Genomic DNA, 17,113 nt, shown 5'->3' with positions numbered 1-17,113 from the left:
ACCAAAATTTTATTGTTTTTTTTATTGCAGTAGGATTTGTGGCACATTTAAAGCTATCCTGTGGCAAACTCAGCTGGGAAAGAAAACTATACAGTCCTCTGCATAGCAGAAATTTTCTTAAAGGGTACATTTGTAGACAAAATGACAAAGTTGCACAACAGTAGTGATAGACAGTCTTACAAGTAGGTTCTCCAAATAGCATCCACTGTTGCAAGTCAGAGAGTAATTACATCTGCATAGCATGGAACAGATTGTTAGTTGTACTTTGGAACAGTTGGCCCTCCGTATCCACAGCTTCTGCATTCACGGATTAGACCAACCCTGGATCAGATTTGATTCCTCAGTTATGGAGGAACTGTGCATAAGGAGGACTAGCTATATAACACCATTTTATATAAAGAACTTGTGTATCTGTGGATTTTGGTATCCGTGGAGGGGAGAAGGGGGTTCCTGGAACCAATTATCTACGGATATTGAGGGATAACTATATTTTTAAACCTCAGTTCCACCCCCAGTGATAGTAGCATCATCAGACACATGTTCTAGATTTTTGAGAAATAGAAAAGAAGCCTAGAAATCATCTCATTCATTTCACATTTCTAAGGAAAATCCGCCAGAGCATGGAAGCCTCATAACCAGTTAAATAGTTAGGCTAAGGCCAACTAATAAATAGTCTCTTGACTCCCAATCTAGTACTTTTCCTGTAATATTGCACAACCCTCCTTCTTTAAATGTAATTTAAGATGAGAAGTTTTCGTCTAAGCATTGATTTATGGTTTTATTTATATCTAGAATGTAAGAATTAATAGGCAAGTACCATTTTCTCTTACCAACTTTTTATACGCAATAAATTTATCACACAACTTGACTGTATTATTTTACTGATAAGAAAAAAGCCTAGATTCTGTTTTCTTTGGCAAGTGATTCATTCCACCTGGTTTAAATTTAGATAGTATTTTTAGGGAGGTGTTAGTAAATTTTGTTGAGGGAGAAACAAGAATTTTTTAAATGATCTTTCTTTTTAATCCTTTTTAACCAGCAAGAAGTTGAGAAGTTTACAGACCTAGAGAAACTCTACCTCTACCTTCAGCTGCCTTCTGGTCTCAGCAATGGAGAGAAAAGGTAATATCTCTTCTTGTCTTTGCCTCAGTTACAGTGTTTATGTGTGTGTTGTGGTTGTTATTGTTTTGCACTATTCCTAAAACCATCAGGAAACAGACTGTCAAAACAGTAGATCTTTTTAGTCTTTGATCATATTTGGTTAAGTGTTTACCCATAGTTTTTGCTCATTCATTTGTGTACCTGGATGAGTGCTGTGAAATGCAGTTGGGTTATGTTTTATAAACAGATTAGTGTATTTATACAGTGTAGCAGATTTTGAAAATTGAACAGAAAGCCAAAGAATAAACAGATAAGTATTGTGAGCAATAAAGTGCAAGAGTTTTTTTAGGTACTGTCAGGTAAGCAGATCACAGAGCACAAAAAAGAAAAAAAAATGAATTGCCTGTATGGCACATGAATTTATGATAAATGTGTGATGTTTTAAGTGCTTGTGGGGTATTACTCTATTTTCATTAGTACAAATATTTAATAGCCTCATTTAGAAAATATAGAGAAAAGTTGTTGGTTCATGCATTCTGTTCTTAAAGGAGTTTCTCTACCCTTTTAAGTATTTCTCAGAGTTCATTTCATTCATATAAGTTATGCTTAACATTACTTTAAAAGTATAGGTATGAAAAGAACTGGAATGAAAAATCTGTTGCTTTTACTTTTTTCCCCTTGGACCACATTTTGTAACTATTTTAATAATTTTCTGTCCTAGAAATCGCTCAGTAATTTCTTTGAAAATGCATAAATTATTATTTATGAGTGAGGAGCTTCCCTCATGTTATACGAGACACTGCCAGATAATAAAAATTTATGATGTTTAGTGGAGGTGTTGTCCTGGAGAGGAGGACTGGTTACAGAAAGGACCATAGAGGGAGACTTGTCCTTTCAGGATCTCTCCAGTGTGAATTCCATTCTGGATCATAGAGGCTTTAGTAAGAGTCAGGGTAGTTACTTGAGAATGCTAAGCAAATAGAAAATAAACAATTTTTTCCATAACTTTCATTTTATAGTTTGATGATTTGGTAAGTTTAGGCAAATGAACAGGCAAGTAAATAAACAAATATCCCCTTAGAGGTAATTTTGGCTGAACAAATACCTTATGTTTTCAATGCTCCATCATCTCTGCCAGTTTAGAGACGGTGGTGGGGATGGAACAGGGCGATAACTTTAGTCAGACACTAGCTATAGAAAATGGCTCACAACCACAGGTGGACAATTTGTATTTGGATAACTAGGCATATACTTTATGTCCTGAGTTTGGTTTGGTCATTTATAGTGAGTTTTACACACAGTCCTTTAGTGGAACATTTAGGCCTGGTTCAAAAATTATCAGTGAATTGCTGTCTAGTTCAGCTAAAACATGTTTTTGTTTTATGATTAGTGATCAGAATGCCATGTCATCTAGTCGGGCACAGCAAATGCATGCCTTTTCCTGGATTCGGAATACCCTAGAGGAGCACCCTGAGACTTCACTGCCCAAACAGGAAGTCTATGATGAGTACAAGTAAGTATTATGTGTATATGTCAGGCATGCAGTATATTAAAGAGATGATATGCTATACTTGGCTACAATGATTTGTTTTATCATTGGCAAATCTCATACTGGTATATGAGAGTTTAACTTAGAAATCTCTGGATTCCATTCATTTCTAAGCTCCTCTGGTAGCATGTGTAATAAAGAACAGGATTACTGAATAAAAGGATTTCTTTAGAGTGCTTCTGGATCACAGGAGGGATGTCTGAGGGCAGAGGGACAATGGAGTAGGTTTGGTGAATAAAAGGATTCCTGTGAAGTTCTTAAGGATGACAAGAAGGGTGTGTCTGGGGTTCGTAGAGGGACAGTGGATGGCAATAAATAAATCAATGCATAAGGAAAAACTAAAACATGTTTTTTATTTAGATTTCTTAAATGTCTTTTTCATGAATCCAAAACTTTCCTAATCATTTTCTGTGCCAACCCGAGAAAAAGCTAAGTATCTGGAATGTTGTGAATAACTTACTCAGACGAAGGAGTTCAGTGGCTTGCACATAGAAGACACTCAAACAGTTTTGATTGTACAGATAACTTATTTAAACACGGAAAACACAAGTATAGAGGCTAATGGGCCTTTCTGGATAAATGTCATAGATGCTGAATCTAGTCTTGTTTAACATTTTATAATTGATTTGGAAGCGGGAATTTGTTCTAGCAGAGTAAGTGAAACCAAAATTTTCTGGGTATTGAAATATCAAAGCAAGGACCACGTATGTGTTGTACTTACACAATGTGGAAGAAAAGTGTCAAATAAGTGCTGCTGTTAGCCAGTGTAAGATGATGCAAAAGAACTACACTTACTGAGAAGATTATTGGTATCTAGAAAGAAAACTTTCTGTGCTCATTCAAAATTCTGATTCCCTCACCTTAAGAAATGCAGTAGAACTGGAGAAAGTCTAGAGAAATATGTCTGAAATAATCAAGGGAACAAGGTTAAACTGAACAGCTTTAGATTTTTCCTCTTTAGAAAAATTAAAGCTAAGAGTACATGTGATCCAAGTCTATAAAGTTCATTTTCTCAGTCTACAGCAGTCTACTGAATACCTGCTATGTGCCATGTCAAACCTTGTAAGAAGTTCTGAGGATACAACAAATAAAACACAGCTTCTGCCCTCATCAAGAATATGAAAAAACAAAAACAAACAAACAAAAAATATATATATAAAAATATATATATAGTGAGCATGAATTCTTAACTACAAGTTAATTCTAATTAAGATAGAGATAACCTTGTGAAACTACAAAGAAGTAAATTTAAATTCATTAAAAGTTTATTAATATCAAGCAAACATGATATGTTTAAGAAACCCTGTATCGAGGATCAAGAGAATAGGTTCTGTCGTTAAACTTGTGTGACCTGGACAGGTGTTTTAACCACTATTTTTTCAGTTGCATAATCTATAAAATGAGATGATTGAAGAGGTATGAGGTTTCCTTTAGCTCTAAAATTCTGAAAGTTGTCTGAGGTAGGAAATGAGGAAAACAAATTATCCAAAATGTCTCATGTTTCCCAAAAGGCAAATCGGACAAATTAATGCATGACATTTCCATAATGAATTAATAAGGAAACCGAGGATATTTATATATTTTTGAAGTGATATCCTTCTCCTGCACAACCCTTTGCATCACCATTAGAGACAGCACCCTACATTTGTGGAAGTATGACTCTGAACCATTAAAGCAGTCCTTACGTTCCTAAAAGTTTCCTGCCTTGGGCAAAGCACAGTTATATTTTTCTATAATATTTTGCTGTGAAATCATTTTCTAAGGTTCTCATAAATTCTTACAATTTTTTTCACTAAGAAAAGTTAAAGGTTTTTCCTAAACAAAAGAGAACCAAAACATAACATTGTTTTGGGACAAGGAATGGTAGCTCCAATTTTGAGCGGTTTATTCGCAATTCAGTAGAGAGCTACTGAAATAAAAGGAAGTAACTTAGGCTAGAGTTTTAAAAGGAAGTAGTAGGTAAGGGAAATTCTTGATAATGACGTAAATAGGAAAGAAATACCAGTTCTGTTCATGGAATTTGAAAGTATTATACTAATGATTGTCTCTTTATAAAAATCAGTATATTACTATACAATAGTACTGTAACTGAATCTGAGTATTTTAGTTCAAAACACATTTCACTAAGAATGTACGCTATTCACTGTTGTATTCTACATAGTGTTTCCACATAGTAGGCACTAATTTAATATTAAGAGTGACTAGGGACCAGTCTCTCCCATCAGGAAACTTGCACAAACCTCTTAGATAGCCTCATCCACCAGAGGGCACCCAGCAGAAGCACTTCAGACCTAGGGACACATACAGACTGAAAGTGAGGGGATGGAAAAAGATATTCCATGCAAATGGAAATCAAAAGAAAGCTGGAGGAGCAATACTCATCTCAGATAAAACAGACTTTAAATCAAAGAATGTTACAAGAGACAGGGAAGGACACTACATAATGATGAAGGGATCAATCCAAGAAGAAGGTATAACAATTATAAATATATATGAACCCAACATAGGAGCACCTCAATACATAAGGCAACTGCTAAAACAGCTATAAAAGAGGAAATTGACAGTAACACAATAGTGGTGGGGGACTTTAACATCTCATTTACACCAATGGACAGATCATCCAAACAGAAAATTAATAAAGAAACACAAGCTTTAAATGATACAACACACCAGATAGATTTAATTGATATTTATAGGACATTCCATCCAAAAACAGCAGATTACAGTTTCTTCTGAACTGCACATGGAACATTCTCCAGGATAGATTACATCTTGGGTCACAAATCAAGCCTGAGTAAATTTAAGAAAATTGAAATCATATCAAGCATCTTTTCTGACCACAACACTATGTGATTAGTAATCAGTTACAGGGAAAAAAAACATAAAAATCACAAACACATGGAGGCTAAACAATGCGTTACTAAATAACCAAAATATCACTGAAGAAATCAAAGAGGAAATCAAAAAATACCTAGAGACAAATGACAATGAAAACACAATGATCCAAAACTTATGTGATGCAGCAAAAGCAGTTCTAAGAGGGAAGTTTATAGCAAAACAAGCCTACCTCAAGAAACAAGAAAAATCTCAAACAATCTAATCTTACACCTAAAGGAACTACAGAAAGAAGAACAAACAAAACCCAAACTTAGTAGAAGGAACGAAATCATAAAGATCAGAGCAGAAATAAATTAAATAGAAACAAAGAAAACAATAGCAAAGATCAATAAAACTAAAAGCTTGTTCTTTGAGAAGATAAACAAAATTGATAAACCATTAGCCAGACTCATCAAGAATAAGAGGGAGAGGACTCAAATCAATAAAATTAGAAATGAAAAAGGAGAAGCTACAACAGACACCGCACTAGTACAAAGCATCCTAAGAGACTACTACAAGTAACTCTATGCCAATAAAATGGACAACCTGGAAGAAATGGACAAATTATTAGGAAGATATAACCTTCCAAGAGTGAACCAGGAATAAATAGACAATCTGAAGAGACCAATCAGAAGTAATGAAATTGAAACTGTGATTAAAAACCTTCCAACAAACACAAAAGTCTAGGCCAAGATGGCTTCACAGGTGAATTCTGTCAAACATTTAGAGAAGAGCTAACACCCATCCTTTTCAAACGCTTCCAAAAAATTACAGAGGAAGAAACACTCTCAGACTCATTCTGTGAGGCCACCATCACCCTGATACCAAAACCAGACAAAGATAGTCAAAAAAAGAAAATTACAGACCAGTATCACTGATGAATATAGGTGAAAAATCCTCAACAAAATACTAGCAAACAGAATCCAACAACACATTAAAAGGATCATACACTATGATCAAGTGGGATTTTTCCCAGGGATGCAAGGATTCTTCAGTATACGCAAATCAATCAATGTGATACACCATATTAACAAACTGAGAGTAAAAACCATATGATCATCTCAACAGATGCAGAAAAGGCTTTTGACAAAATTGAATACCCATTTATGATAAAAACTCTCGAGAAATTGGGCATAGAGAGAACCTACCTCAACATAATAAAGGCCATATATGACAAACCCACAGCAAACATCATTCTCAATGGTGAAAAGCTGAAAGTATTTCCTCTAAGTTCAGGAACAAGACAAGGATGCCCACTCTTGCCACTATTATTCAACATAGTTTTGGAAGTCCTAGCCACAGCAATCAGAGAAGAAAAAGAAATAAAGGAATACAAATTAGAAAAGAAGAAGTAAAACTGTCACTGTTTGCAGATGACACGATACTATACATAGATAATCCTAAAGATGCCACAAGAAAACTACTAGAGCTAATCAATGAATTTGGTAAAGTTGCAGGATACAAAATTAATGCACAGAAATCTCTTTGCATTCCTATACACTAATGATGAAAAATCTGAAAGAGAAATTAAGGAAACACTCCCATTTACCACTGCAACAAAAAGAATGAAATACCTAGGAATAAACCTTCCTAGGGAGACAAAAGACCTGTATGCAGAAAACTGTAAGACACTGATGAAAGAAGTTAAGGAAGATATCAACAGATGGAGAGATATACCATGTTCTTGGATTGGAAGAATCAATATTGTGAAAATGACTATACTACCCAAAGCAATCTACAGATTCAATGCAATCCCTATCAAATTACCAATGGCAGTTTTTACAGAACTAGAACAAAAAATCTTAAAATTTGTATGGAAACACAAAAGACCCCCAATAGCCAAAGTGGTCTTGAGGGAAGAAAAATAGAGCTGGAGGAATCAGACTCCTTGACTTCAGACTATACTACAAAGCTACAGTAATCAAGACAGTATGGTATTGGCCCCAAAACAGAAATATAGATCTATGGAACAGGATAGAAAGCCCAGAGATAAACCCATACACCTATGGTCAACTAATCTATGACAAAGGAGGCAGGAATATACAATGGAGAAAAGACAGTCTTTTCAATAAGTGGTGCTGGGAAAACTGGACAGCTACATGTAAAAGAATGAAATTAGAACACTCCCTAACACCATACACAAAAATAAACTCAAAATGGATTAGAGACCTAAATGTAGGACTGGACACTATAAAACTCTTAGAGGAAAACATAGGAAGAACACTCTCTGACATAAATCATAGCAAGTTCTTTGTTTGATCCACCTCCTAGAGTAATGGAAATAAAACCAAAAATAAGTAAATGGGACCTAATGAAACTTAAAACCTTTTACACAGCAAAGGAAAAACCATAAACAAGACGAAAAGACAACCCTCAGAATGGGAGAAAATATTTACCAACAAATCAGTGGACAAAGGATTAATCTCCAAAGTGTATAAACAGCTCATGCAGCTCAATATTAAAAAAACAAACAACCCAATCCAAAAATGGGCAGAAGACCTAAATAGACATTTCTCCAAAGAAGTCATACAGATGGCCAGGAAGCACATGAAAAGCTGCTCAATATCACTAATTATTAGAGAAATGCAAATCAAAACTACAGTGAGGTATCACCTCACACCAGTTAGAATGGGCATCACCAGAAAATCTACAAACAACAAATGCTGGAGAGGGTTTGGAGAAGAGGGAACCCTTCTGCACTGTTGATGGGAATTAAACTGATACAGCCACTATGGAGAACAGTATGGAGGTTCCTTAAAAAACTAAAAACGGAATAACCATATGACCCAACAATCCCACTACTGGGCATATACCCAGAGAGAACCATATTTCAAAAAGACACATGCACCCTAATGTTCATTGCAGCACTATTTCCAATAGCCAGGTCATGGAAGCAATCTAAATGCCCATTGACAGACAAATGGATAAAGAAGTTGTGGTACATATATACAATGGAATATTATTCAGCATAAAAAGAAACGAAATTGGGTCATTTGTAGAGATGTGGATGGATGTAGAGACTGTCATACAGAGTGAAGTAAGTCAGAAAGAGAAAAATAAATATCGTACATTAATGCATATATGTGGAACCTAGAAAAATGGTACAGATGAACCAGTTTGCAGGGCAGAAATAGAGAAACATATGTAGAGAACAAACGTATGGACACCAAGGGGGGAAAGTGGTGGGCTCGGGGGGTGGTGTGATGAATTTGGAGGTTGCGATTGACTAATATGTATAAAATGGATAAGTAATAAGAACCTGCTGTATAAAAAAATAAATAAAATTCAAAAAAAAATGAGTGACTTGAATCTGATCTTGACATTCATAATAAAATTTCAGTGTTATAAGTCTTCTAGTACACTACCATCCCCATTGTATAGGCAAAACATTAAAACTTGAAAGTTAGGTGACTCTTCCAGTGTTCCAAAATTTGTCAGGGATGAATATAAGGCTAGAACTCAGATTCCATGAGTAGTTCATAATAAGTGAGAAGGCAAACCTGTTCAATTTGAGTGATATGAAGCAGAGTGAGTAGAATAGGTTGGGAAAGTAGTTAGAAATAAAGTTGCCTAGGGCTTCCACTTAGTGTCAATAAATAAGCTGCACAAAATATGAATCTGTTAATATACAGTTAGTATACATGCATACAGATAATGTGAGTGTTGTAAGAGACACAGCACAGTAAGATCTATTAGCAGCATGCCATGTTCTAAGAAGAAAGTATGTTTGTGTTTCCACAGAATTACAGCATGTGGGAGCTCCAAGCTATTCTCTCATTTCATTGTACATTGCCTAAAACCATAATTTGCTATGTGGGTTTAAATAACTTGATGAAAACTGTAGAAAGGCTAGAGACAGGCAAAAAGTAGATCAAAGTATTAGGAAATAGATACTTAAACGTTTTTAAATTATGTTGTCTAGAGAAAGCAAAATGGAATATAGCTATATTTTTTTAAAGGACAAGAAGTTTAAATCACAGGAGGAGAGATTTCAATTAGACACAAAATAACACTTCCTGCCAGAAGAGATTTTTAGAGAAATTTTGTCCTTTTCTACAGGCCTTTTGGACTAGTCATTTTCCAGTTTGGAATGCCTTAATGAGGTTTCCTGAGTAAAAACATAGAGTGACAAACCTTAAATTGAATCTGTTCTAAATATTCATTGAAAAATATTATTAATGTGAAATGTACATTTATTTTAAGCCATTCCTATTCATTGCAGTGATGTTTAGATATCTTTGTGTGAAAATCAATCCCTTTCATAGCCATTAAAATCAGAATCCCTTTGAGAGAAAAAATGAAGATGTAATCCAAGACAGTATGGTTTCTTTTAACTGTATTTTTATGCTAAATTAAGATATTAATAGAACCAAAGTTTTAAGGGACTTCCCACATGCAAAGACAGTCGATTTACAAACTATTGTGAATTTTTATATTTGTTGAAACTTCTGAAGTCTGATAATCACATGTGTTTATGAAAGTGATGATTAATGTGTTAATTTTTCTAATTATGAAAGTAGTATGTGTTCATCGTGAATGTTTTGGCAGGTAGTTATAAATGTATAAAAAGAAAACTAGCACCAGTAATCTTACTACCTACAAGTAACCATTTTGGCTTATTAATTCTTTTTATTTTTTCTACCACCTTCTTTTCATGTATATGTTCTTGTTACTGTTTAATCAAATCTTGACCCCACTGGTTACACAATTCTTGAATGGGGGAACAGTTGCAAATAATACTGCAGTGAACATTCTTGACTATATAATTTAGTGTAGATTATTACAATTGGAATTGCTGCTTATGAACCATTATATATTAAGGATATTAAGTATTGAAATATAAGTTTTTTTCAAGATTGCTGTTTATTATTTAATTTTTTAATAAGTAGTCTGATCTGTCTTCTTTCTTTGCAGCTTGTAACATTGCTATTTTGCTTAGAAAGAACTTCTTCCCAATTCCATTAGCAGCTGAATACTCATGTGTATTTTCCCTAGATATTACTTACTTCATTTTTCACATATAACCCATTAGTTCTTCTAGACCAAATATATACATTTATTTTGATAAATGCCATAAGATAAGGAGCTAATTTTAATTTTTTCTAAATGGTTAATTTCCCAGTCTTATTTATTGACAATTTTTTTCTCAATACTAATCTATAATGTAATTTTTATCTGACTAAAGCCTTTAGGATTCAATTTTCTTCCTTTGTATTTTTCTGTTCTTATGCCAGTACCATACCATTTTTAAGTATTTTAGCCATTAAATGTTTAAAAAGCTAGTGGGAACAGTCTTCCTTCATTATTCCTCTTTTTCAAAAATTTCCATGGTTTTATTTTCATACCACTTAATATTTCTTGTGAAGTTTGGAATCACTTTTCTAACTTTTTTTTAAAAGGGAAACCTCAAAGGAATTTTGATTCAAAATGCATTAAATACGAAAATTTATTTTAGAAAAATTAACTTCAGAGCTAGAAGTATGTTTCTTAACATCTTTCTCGTGTCGTTCAGTAAAGTTTTAGTTATTTTTCCTTCAATTGACTCCACTTATTTTTCTTGTTAAGTTTATTCCTTACAAATTTTTATTATGTTATTTATATTATGAAAAATGTATTTTATTATTGGTTTGGTTTATAAGATATCTGTAGACTTCTATTATATTTATGTTGCACATTTTATATTTAGTGAACTTTGTTTAATCCTAATTTTTCAGCTATTACTTTGGACTCTTCTGGGTAGCGTTTATCCTGTATATCTTCCTCATCCTCTTTATTTAATTACATTGAATTGATTTTCCTTCTGACTTTGAATAATAGCAATAATAGGCATCATTTTGTCTTACAGTTCTTTGATGTTAAGGGTGTATCATTTATAATTGACCAAGACTTTATTGGCTTTCTTATGAGAAATTGATATTGAAATTCATCTAATGCTTTTTGGGCATCTGTTAAGATTATTCATTGCTTCTTCTGTTACCTATTGATATGATATATAAAGATACTACCTAATATAAACCCTTCTTTTATTCCTAGAATGAATGTCTTCTTCATGTCAAGATCTGTAATCTTTTAGCATACTGTTGGTTTCTATTTTCAAGTATATTTTTTAGGATCTTTGCATCTATATTCATAAGTGAATATGGTCTGTAATTTTCTGTTTTTGTGCTGTCTTTGTCAAGTTTTGATATCGGGTTTGGCCAGCTTCATAAATGAATTAGAACTCTTTCCCTAATTTCCTGTGCTCTGGAACAGTTTATATGGTTTGGGAATTATTTGTTCTTGAAAATGTTAAAGAACTCAACTATAATACCATCTAGGCCTGGAACCTTTGTTGGAGGTAATTCATTGACAATTTGGGGGGGTTTTTTTCTGGTTAGATTTTTACTTCATTAGTTTTGGTCATTGGTTTTTCCTGGAATTCATTCAGATTTTCAAATATATTGGCATAACATTATATATACTATTTTCTCACAAATTGAATATCTTCTTTATCTGTTATATCCTTTTTTATATTTCTAGTTTTAGTCATTTGAATTTTCCTCTTTTTTTCAAAGTATATTTAGCTGTAGTTTATTTTTATTGGTTTTGTTAAAAAAAAACCCTAAGATTGATAAGTCAGTTTTTTTTTTTTTTTGCCTGATGTCTCATTTTTAGGTGTCTATTTTTGTTACCCTGATTTTCTCAGGTTTTTTCCTTATTAAATGGAATGCTTACTTCGTTTTCATTCTTTTCATATTTAAGATAAAAAAGACGGCACCATTACAATGGAGAAGCATATGAGGATGATGAACATCATCCTTGGGGTGGTGTTCCTTGTCAGACCTCCTAATATGGCCAGTGAATAACACTCACTGTTGGCATTTTATTTGCAGTAGTGATTGAGTGAAGGACCGTAATCATAATATGCTCACTACTTGCTACTGTTTGTTTTAATATTCAACTATAGTAGTGTTTTAAAAATTAAATGAAGGGGCTTCCCTGGTGGCGCAGTGGTTGGGAGTCCGCCTGCTGATGCAGGGGACACGGGTTTGTGCCCCGGTCCGGGAAGATCCCACATGCCGCGGAGCGGCTAGGCCCGTGAGCCATGGCCGCTCAGCCTGCGCGTCCGGAGCCTGTGCTCCACAAGGGGAGAGGCCACAGCAGTGAGAGGCCCGTGTACCACCAAAAAAAAAAAATTAAATGAAGAATAAACTTGAATATAAAAGCTCAAAAAAAAAATCTCCGAATTGGATCTTTATTTTTAATTCCACTTTCATTCCTCTGCTATACACGGCCTGGTAGTCAACATTCTACACGACTCTCTTTCCATTCAGGAGAGCCATCTTTATATCTATGAATTTGCCTCTTATAGTTCTGGCTGTATTCCTTAGGTATGGATATGATTACCTTTATTTTCTAATATACCTTTATTTTCTAAGAGTGTGCAATTATAGCTTTGATTTCTTCTTTGACCCAAAATAGTTAGGAGTGGTTTTTTTAACTTTTCACGTGCTTGAGGGAGTTGAGGGCTTTTTCCATTTTGTTTTGCACTTTATTAATTCCTAGTTTTATTATATTATAGTCAAAGAATGTGGCTCATTCAATTTTTGATTTTTTTATAATCATTGAGGTTTACTTTCAGACTAACATTCAATTTTTATAAATATGTCTGGACGTTCTCTTTATTTGCACTGTATATTGACTTATATTGCTAAGCACTGAATCCAGTTCCTGTAATTTTCAGATCCTTCGAATTCTGCAAGAAGTCCTTACTCTTTTGTCTGTTTAATTAGTTTAGCATGAGTACTGTGTTAATCTCTTACAAAAGTGATATTTCTCACAGTTCCTTATGGTATTTTTAATGGGTTTTGCTGCACAGGTCTTGGGGCTGTTAGACAAAAAACATTCATGATTATATATCTTTATGATAGTAAAAGCCTATTGTCAACAAAAAAAAAGATCCTCTGTCATATTAAATGCATTTTGTCTTAAATTCTCCTTTGATACCAATATTTGTAACCCATTCTGGATATCTGTCTAATATAAGTATATAGTTTTCCATCCTTTTATTTTTACCATTTATGTCATTTTGGTTTAGGCAGTTTACATTATTATGTTTCTAAAGTTTTTAATCTAAAATTGTCTTTGGTCTTAAAATCTGACCGATAGGAGAAGCTGGTGGAATGAACCAGTCTCAGAACTCTGATGTTTGCAAACACTTAGCAACAGAGACAGCAGCAGCCACAGCCCCTGCTGCTTTTTCCTGCTGTATGCTAGAGAAACACAAGCATTAATCCTAAGTGGATTTCTTACTAAATAATATGTAGCCTGTTTTAGCATTCCTGAAAATCTGTTTGCTTTCATTCTCGGTAGGATCACAAATGTTCAGATTTATAAACTTGACAACTTCGGCTGCAGTGTTCCCTGGGACACAGATGTTCTCTCCAAATCCATTTTTTTTAAATCTATGTAATATTTTAAGGAATATGATTATTTTGCTTTTTATTTTTTTTAATTTAAAAAGAATTTTTTTTTTTTTTTTTTTTGGCTGTGTTGGGTCTTTGCTGGCTGCGTGCGGGCTTTCTTTAGTTGCAGCGAGCTGGGGATACTCTTCGTTGCAGTGCACGGGCTTCTCGTTGCGGTAGCTTCTCTTGTTGCGGAGCATGGGCTCTAGGTGCGCGGGCTTGAGTATTTGTGGCATGCGGGCTCAGTAGCTGTGGCTCGCGGGCTCTAGAGCGCAAGCTCAGTAGTTGTGGCGCGCAGGCTTAGTTGCTCTGCGGCATGTGGGATCTTCCCGGACTAGGGCTCGAATCCATGTCCCCTGCATTGGCAGGCGGATTCTTAACCACTGCACCACCGGGGAATTCCCTGTTTTGCTTTTTAGTTTGTGCATGGTCATTAATTTTGTATGTGTGATACTTTAGTGCTTACCCATCTACGTTTGTAATTTGTTATATTAATCAATGTAAGTTAAATTCATAGGACAACCTTGAAGGTAGAAATAAATTCTAATAACATATTTGTTTTAAGACCTTTAAAATAGTGAACATTTCATGAGTTAAATGACATATATATGTTTTACAGCAACCTATAATCTAGGTCAGACCTAAACATATGTGTAGAATTTATAAATTTCTTAAATACATATTGTTTAATGTTACATCACCTGTATGAAATAAATGGAAGCAGCTATTATTCCTGCTTTGTGGATGATGTTCTTATGATTCAAAAGTGAATTGTTTTGGACAAATCTGAAACCAGGTTTTCTGACTTCAAAGCTGGGCTCTTTTTACATTAATCCCTATTACCTCTAGAAACTTGTCCCAAATGCTATCCTTTTTCTTTTTTATATAAATTTATTTATTTATTTTATTTGGCTATGTTGGGTCTTCGTTGCTGCACGCGGGCTTCCTCTAGTTGTGGCACATGGGAGCTACTCTTTGTTGTGGTGCGCGGGCTTCTCATTGCGGTGGCTTCTCTTGTTGCAGAGCACGGGCTCTAGGCACGCGGGCTTCAGTAGTTGTGGCTCACAGGCTCTAGAGCGCAGCCTCAGTAGTTGTGGTGCACAGGCTTAGTTGCTCCATGGCACGTGGGATCTTCCTGGACCAGGGCTCGAACCCGTGTCCCCTGCATTGGCAGGCAGATTCTTAACCACTGCACCACCAGGAAGTCCCTGCTATTCTTTTTAAAATTTAAAATTTTGGAGTAGCATTTGCCAAGCCTTAATTGTATTTTAAATATATATAACTAATTGGAAATAGTAAACTAAAACTTAAAAGTGATCAATTTTGGGATTACTGACTTTTTGTTCATATTTGATAGTTAAATATATACTAAATATGCTTAAGACATAAATTGGTTTAAGATTTTTACCATTTAAATTTACATTAATATTTGTAGTCTGAATTGTTACCCTAAATACATTGTCTAGCCTTTAAGTTATTACTTTTCAGGTAAGTTTTTTTTCACACTTCCTTGGTGTGGCCTGTTTCACAGAGGTCCTTATCCTAGTTTTCTGTTTTCCCTGTGTTTCCTTTGACTTGATTCTCAAGGAGCTAGTTGATAATCTGTCTTTCCCTCACCTTCTCTATGTTTCTGACCTCTGGTACTTTCACAGAGCGCTCATTTACTCTCATCTTCCCTTCCTTAACTCTTTACAATAATAATAGGAAGAGCAGTAACAGCACAGTGGAGAATAAAGCTGGAATTGTAAATATCATATCAGGAAAGGAACTAGTTCTGTTATTTGACACATTTGTAGAGAAGACTGACTGACTTGTCCAAAATTACACCAACTGTACTAAACATATGTTAGAGTCATAACTGGAACTACAAAGCAAGTCTCCTAATATAAAATCAGTCCTTTCCAATAGCCCCACCCGTGTAAACTGCATGTTCATGAGCCCAGCTGTTCCATATCTTGAATCTTTCCGTTATCAATCCATCACTGCTCTTACTACCTTAACTTTTTCGTCTGCCACTAACATGATATGTTGCAATTGATAGGCACTGAGTACTTTTCTTTTAGCTAATGCTATTAAGACTTCAACATTACTACTCCTGAGGACAAATTAAAATAAATTATTAAAAATAAATTAGAGTGCATTAATTCACCGAGCATCATATGCACACAATCCCTGCTCTCAAATAGGAGAAACAGACCAGTAAGTAAACAGGTGCAAAGAAAGAGTTACTATAGCTTAACTTGGTGAATTGAAGGCAGACATCACAGAAGAGGTGACTTCTATAAAAACTGAGAAGTTTACCAAGCAGACTAGGGATTGAGAAGGGGGTTCTAGGTGGAAGGTGCAATACGTAATGCATGGAGGCTTATAATCAGAGTTCAGGAGAAGATGTCAGAGACCAGGCCAAAAACGTTAGACTACTTCCATGACCAGGTCATGCAGGCTCACTGAAAACTTAATAAAAACAAACATCGGCAGAAAGTGAGAAACTGTAAGGTTAAGGAGAGAATTAGTATTTAAGAGTTAGGAACAGGAAGAACAAGAGCCCTCCAAAAATGAAGAGGAATTTAAAAGAGAAGCAAGAGAGCATGTTGTGTTATAATGTGAGAAAAGAGATTATTTTGAGAAGGGAATTCGCTCCAGTCTCGTGTGCCTCAGGCAGCTCAAGTAAGAGGAAGACAAGAAAGTCAGTTAATAGCCTATTTGGAATCTGTTGCCAGAGCAGTTTCCACATCGTATTAGGGAATGAAGCCTGATTTCAATGTCATGAAAGGTAAATAGGTGGGAAGTAAAGAACTTCAGTAGAGACTTATTTTTAAAGGGTTAGAGAAAGAAAAAGTAGTTAGAAGTAGAGACGTGAGGTGGTGAGAACAGATTTTTTTTTTTTTTCAGTCTCATCCATTAGGGATCAAGTTAATTTGCATATAGCAACATGCAATGAGCAGTAGCTGCAACAAGAAGAAGGAATTCAGTTTTCCTTTTGCCAGCTCTGTAATATTAGCAGGGACCAGGCTTCTAAGTCCCCACTCCACCACCCATAATCCCTAGTCTGGTTTTACTTGTTGCGTCCAAAACGAGCTACTATGGCTGATGGGAAAACTAAGCGACTTAGAATTCAGATGCATTATGGAAGGGAGGAAAA

At 34.8% G+C, this 17,113-nt stretch overlaps 1 protein-coding gene across 2 annotated transcripts in view; it reads left to right on the top strand.

Moving 5' to 3' along the window:
• RFX7 (regulatory factor X7) overlaps positions 1-17,113 on the top strand; it is a 150,433-nt gene that overhangs the window by 81,017 nt on the left and 52,303 nt on the right. The window contains exons 3-4 of one of the 2 annotated variants that reach the window (XM_060150480.1): positions 1,040-1,122; positions 2,492-2,614. In XM_060150480.1, coding sequence (XP_060006463.1) covers positions 1,040-1,122; positions 2,492-2,614 — 206 coding nt within the window. Of the gene's footprint in view, positions 1-1,039; positions 1,123-1,429; positions 2,615-17,113 lie in introns of those variants that run through there. The other variant, XM_060150488.1, reaches the window with a different exon arrangement.

The sequence above is a fragment of the Lagenorhynchus albirostris genome, chromosome 1 (genome assembly GCF_949774975.1).
Source record: "Lagenorhynchus albirostris chromosome 1, mLagAlb1.1, whole genome shotgun sequence".
Lineage (NCBI taxonomy): Eukaryota > Metazoa > Chordata > Mammalia > Artiodactyla > Delphinidae > Lagenorhynchus > Lagenorhynchus albirostris.
This window is presented reverse-complemented; position numbering and strand designations above follow the sequence as displayed.